General features: G+C 37.1%; 1 protein-coding gene across 4 annotated transcripts in view; it reads left to right on the top strand.

Moving 5' to 3' along the window:
* BCO2 (beta-carotene oxygenase 2) overlaps positions 1–4732 on the top strand; it is a 45041-nt gene that overhangs the window by 37651 nt on the left and 2658 nt on the right. For 3 of the 4 annotated variants that reach the window (XM_023533755.1, XM_023533753.1, XM_023533752.1), the window contains 3 exons: positions 2895–3032; positions 3589–3771; positions 4268–4378. In XM_023533755.1, the coding sequence (XP_023389523.1) occupies positions 2895–3032; positions 3589–3771; positions 4268–4378 (432 nt within the window). The remainder of the gene's footprint in view (positions 1–2894; positions 3033–3588; positions 3772–4267; positions 4379–4732) is intronic. The other variant, XM_023533754.1, reaches the window with a different exon arrangement.

Here is a 4732-nt window from a genome sequence, read left to right as displayed (position 1 = left end):
AACAAGGCTGCCCAACTTCAAATTATACTACGAAGTGACAATAATCAAAATGGCATGGTGTTGGCAGAGAAATAGACACACAGACCAGTGGAAGAGAATTGAGAGTCCAGAAGTAAACTCACGTTCATATGGGCAAGTAAGTTTTGGCAAAAGAGCCAAAAACATAGTGGAGAAAGGAAAGCCTCTTCAATAATTGGTGCTGGGAAAACTGTAAAGCCACCTGCAAAAGAATGAAACTAGACTGTTGTCTATCACCACACACCAAAATTAACTCAAAATCAATTAAGTACCTGAATATAAGACCTGAAACAATAAAATGCATGGAAGAAAACATAAGAATGAAACTCAAGGACTTTGGACTTAAAGAGAATTTTATGAATTTGACCTCAAAGGCAAGGGAAGTAAAAGCAAAAATAAAAGAATGGGACTACATCAAACTAAAAAGCTTCTGCACAGCAAAGTTAAAATGACCTTATTACCAAAAGCATTATACAGATTTAATGCAAAGGAAACTGTCAAATGCAAAGAGACAACCATCTGAATGGGAAAATATATTTGCAAGTAATGCCTCATATAAGGAAGGGCCTAATATCCAAAACATGCAAAGCATTTATATAACTCAATAACAACAACACAACAACAAAAAACAATCCAATTAAAAAAGGGGCAGAAGACCTGAACAGACACTTCTCCCAAGAAGACATAAAATGGCCAACAAACATATGAAAAGATCTCAACCTCGCTAGCTGTTAGGAAAATGCAAATCAAGACCACGATGAGATACCATCTCATATATCTGTTAGAATAGCTGTTATCAACAAGACAAGTAATAACAAGTGTTGGAGAGGATGCGGAGAAAAAGGAACCCTCATACACTGCTGGTGAGACTGCAAATTGGTATAGCCACTGTAGAAAACAGTATGGAGCTTCCTCAAAAAACTAAGATTTGATCTACTATATGATCCAGCAATCCCTCTTCTGGATATTCACTACAAAAACTTGAAAACATATACCCAAAAAGATATTTGCACACTGACGTTCATGGCAGCATTATTGACAGTCGCCAGGACATTGAAGCAACTAAAGTGTCCTACAATAGATGATTGGCTAAAGAAGCTGTGGTATATATATACAATGGAATATTACTCAACCATAAGAAGAGATGAAATACTGCCGTTTATGACAACCTGGATGGACCTCGAGATAATCATGCTAAGCGAAATAAGCCAGACAGAAAAAGTTGAAAACACATGATATCACTTATATGTGGGATATAAACCTAAAAGCAGCAGACAAACAGGACAAACAGAGACTCATGGACATGAACAATAGACTAGTGGTTACCAGAGGGTAGGGGTGGCAGAGGGAAGGGAGGTAGATGGGGTAAAAGGGGTCAAATATGTGGTGACAGAAAGAAATCCACCTATGGGTGGTGAACACATAATGCAATATATATATATGCCTTATGGTTGAATTGTACACCTGAAACTTACTGGATTTCATTAACCGTTACCGTAATAAAACAAACAAAACAAAACAAACAAACAACAACAACAAAAAACATGTTCTCTAGCTTTTCTTGCTGTTCTCAATGGGGCAGTTGATCCACATTACCTAACCCATGATTTTGGAAATCTTTTGGTTCAGCTATGGTTTTGCAAAAGAAAAAAATTCTTTAAATTTAAAAGTAAGTTTTAAAACCTAAGTTTTAATGAAACTTAAAAATAGCACTAAAGTTTTTACTCAGTAAAAACATTTTTGCATGTGATTGAGATAATATGGACTAGGTATATGGGAGAAATGATAGTTTGTTCTTCATCTTACAATGTTTTAAGAGAGGAAAATGTGCTTAAAACATTCTTATTATTGGAAAAAAATACGCTAATTTTATTAGGATCTCATGCTTAAATATCATCTCTGCATAGAGGCTATATTGGGAGTCCCCAAGACCACCCTTTGATGATTCAGTAGGAGGACCCACAGTTCCCAGAACAATCAGCAAATGGAAAAGGTGCAGAGAATGAAGTCTGGAGGAAACCAGGTGTATGCTTCCAAGAGTCCTCTTTCAATAGAGTCACATAGGACAAACCTAAGTTCTCCAGCCACTCATTGTGACAGTATGTGTGAAATGTTGCCTGACAGGAAAACTCACCCAAGTTTGTTGTCCAGGGTTTTTGTTGAGGATTTGCACATAGATGTGTAGTCCCTATCTTTGTAACCTAAGATATTGAAGCTCCGACACCCCATTATGGAAGGAAGAATTCATTATAAACCACATTGTTAGCATAAACGCTCTGGACAAATTAATGCAGTGTGACTCAAGGCCGCAGGCATGCAAAAATACTCGGAACGGTCCAAGGAAGAGCTCAATTCCCAAGTGCCAGACAAGGGCCAGTCACGAAAATAAGTCTTTCTTGAGAATGTGCAGGGTTTGAGCAACTTAGACCTGCTAAATTAACCCTTTTCCACACAAAAGTTCTATCCTGACCAAACCTGAAGAAGGAAGCACCCCTTATTACTCTCTAGTCCCTCACCCTGCAGTATGTTTCTTAATGGCACTTATAACTAATCAGACCTTGGACTATCTAATCATTTGTTTATTTGACACAAATTAAATAACATTTTATTTCTGATTTCTTAGCATTCTTTCTCCTCTAGAATATAAAAGTTCCATGAGGTCAGAGACTTTGTTTTGTTCACTGCTATATTCCCAGTGTCTAAAACAGGGCTTCATTTATAGTTGGTACTATATTTGTTGAATAAATGAAAGAATGAAAATTATTTATGGAATTACTTAGGAATACCAAAAGTTTGACTGTATCTAATTTATTGGGACATGCTGTTATTCTATGAATGGCAATCTTCTCATGTGTTTATCTCTCTCTCCTGAACAGGTCTATAACTCAGTAGCCAGATCTTTCCCTCGAAGGTTTGTTTTGCCCTTACATATCAATTTGAATGCCCCTGAAGGAGAGAACCTCAGCCCATTGCCCTATTCTTCTGCCAGTGCTGTGAAACAGGCTGATGGAAAGGTATGCTATGAACGGACATTAGACTTAAGACTTTGAACTTCAGTGGTGTTACTTTCTTCATTGGCTATTCTCCACGGTGTTTGGTGCACAATGAGTTTTGTAACATTCAGCGCGGCAGGGTAAGGTCATGGAACATTGCTTGCACAAGAACCACAGAATTCTGGGTATGAGTGAGCACTATGTTTACCTATCCCTTTTGTGTTTTGAAACAGATATGTGCAACTTTCTAATGGTTGTGAAATGTCTAAATCGTTGAGATTGGTATTAACTATCCCTACCTTTTAGATAATTTGTGCTTAACACAGGCATATCATTGTGTAGCACATCAATGTCTTAGCTTTAGGAGAATTAAAAGCCCACTTCTACCTCCTATGTCATTTGACAACTTAGTCACGAAACGCAATAATCTTTTATGCATTCATACACCAGATGGAAAAAAGAACCTCAGTTTCCAGGCCCTCTCACAAACTCTTATAGAGCCTCCTCACTGACCTACACTGAAGAAAATAAGTGAGAATTAAGCAATCATTACAGATCTTTTTGGAACCTCTTTTAGATTTGGTGCTCTTATGAAAATCTATATCCGGAGGACTTAGAGAAGGAAGGAGGTATTGAATTTCCTCAGATCAACTACGGTCAATTCAGTGGCAAAAAATATCGTTTCTTCTACGGCTGTGGCTTTCGGCATTTGGTGGGGGATTCCCTGATCAAGGTTGACGTGGTGAATAAGACACTGATGGTAATGAAAATCTCTTCCCTTTTCAAACCCTTGAAAGACCTGTTCTGCCCTTTGAATTAGTTTTTGTTTTGTTTAGGGTAGCTTTTGAGATTCTTTAGTATTTAAGCAGCTCAGCCACTTACTTTTATTAAGTTTGAGAACCCTGACCTAGGTTAGGGGTATTTGCCTTTTAGGGAATCTAAATGAACCAGAAACCCAGAAAAATAATTCAATGCTGGATGTTATTTTGAGAGAAATCATGGGGTTAAGGTTGTTGGGACACCTATATTTCAGGTTGATGGAAAATTATAACTTCACAAATTGTGTTTGATGATGAGGATGGAATCTGCAGCTGCAAAAGCTTCCTCTCTCTCTCCTATTCAGCTCAGTGAACCTGATTCTTTTACTGTTGGAATATTATGTTGACAGCCAAATTCATGCTGGGAGGGGCAAAAGCTATAGAGCACTTCCAGCTCATAACTAACTTTCTATCAATTACTTTTTTGGGGACTTACAGGTTTGGAGAGAAGATGGCTTTTATCCCTCAGAACCTGTTTTTGTTCCAGTACCGGGAACTAATGAAGAAGATTGTGGGGTTATTCTTTCTGTAGTGATCACCCCCAACCAGGTAAACATATTTCCCTGTCACTAGTCAGAAAGAAAAGTAGCACTGAGCCTTCTGACGGTAATATTTAGTGATGCCATTGATAGTTTATTTCGATTCCTATGTGGCACTTTTTCTTTTCTTCCTCTCTTTACTATTTATGAACATTTAAAAAATCATAATCCATACTTTATTACTTTTTAAAATTTCTATTAGATCTATAATACTACTGATCATTTATATTTACATAGAAATGTATTTACAAACTACTTTCATACATATTATCTTATTTAGTCATCAAAACAACTCCACGGGATACCATTTACACATATAGAATTTGTAACTTAAGGAAGTTGAAAGAGATTTGCACTAGATTTC

Source organism: Pteropus vampyrus, unplaced genomic scaffold, assembly GCF_000151845.1.
Source record: "Pteropus vampyrus isolate Shadow unplaced genomic scaffold, Pvam_2.0 Scaffold110, whole genome shotgun sequence".
NCBI lineage: Eukaryota > Metazoa > Chordata > Mammalia > Chiroptera > Pteropodidae > Pteropus > Pteropus vampyrus.
Note: the sequence above shows the minus strand (reverse complement) of the source record. Positions and strands in the feature narration are given on the sequence as shown.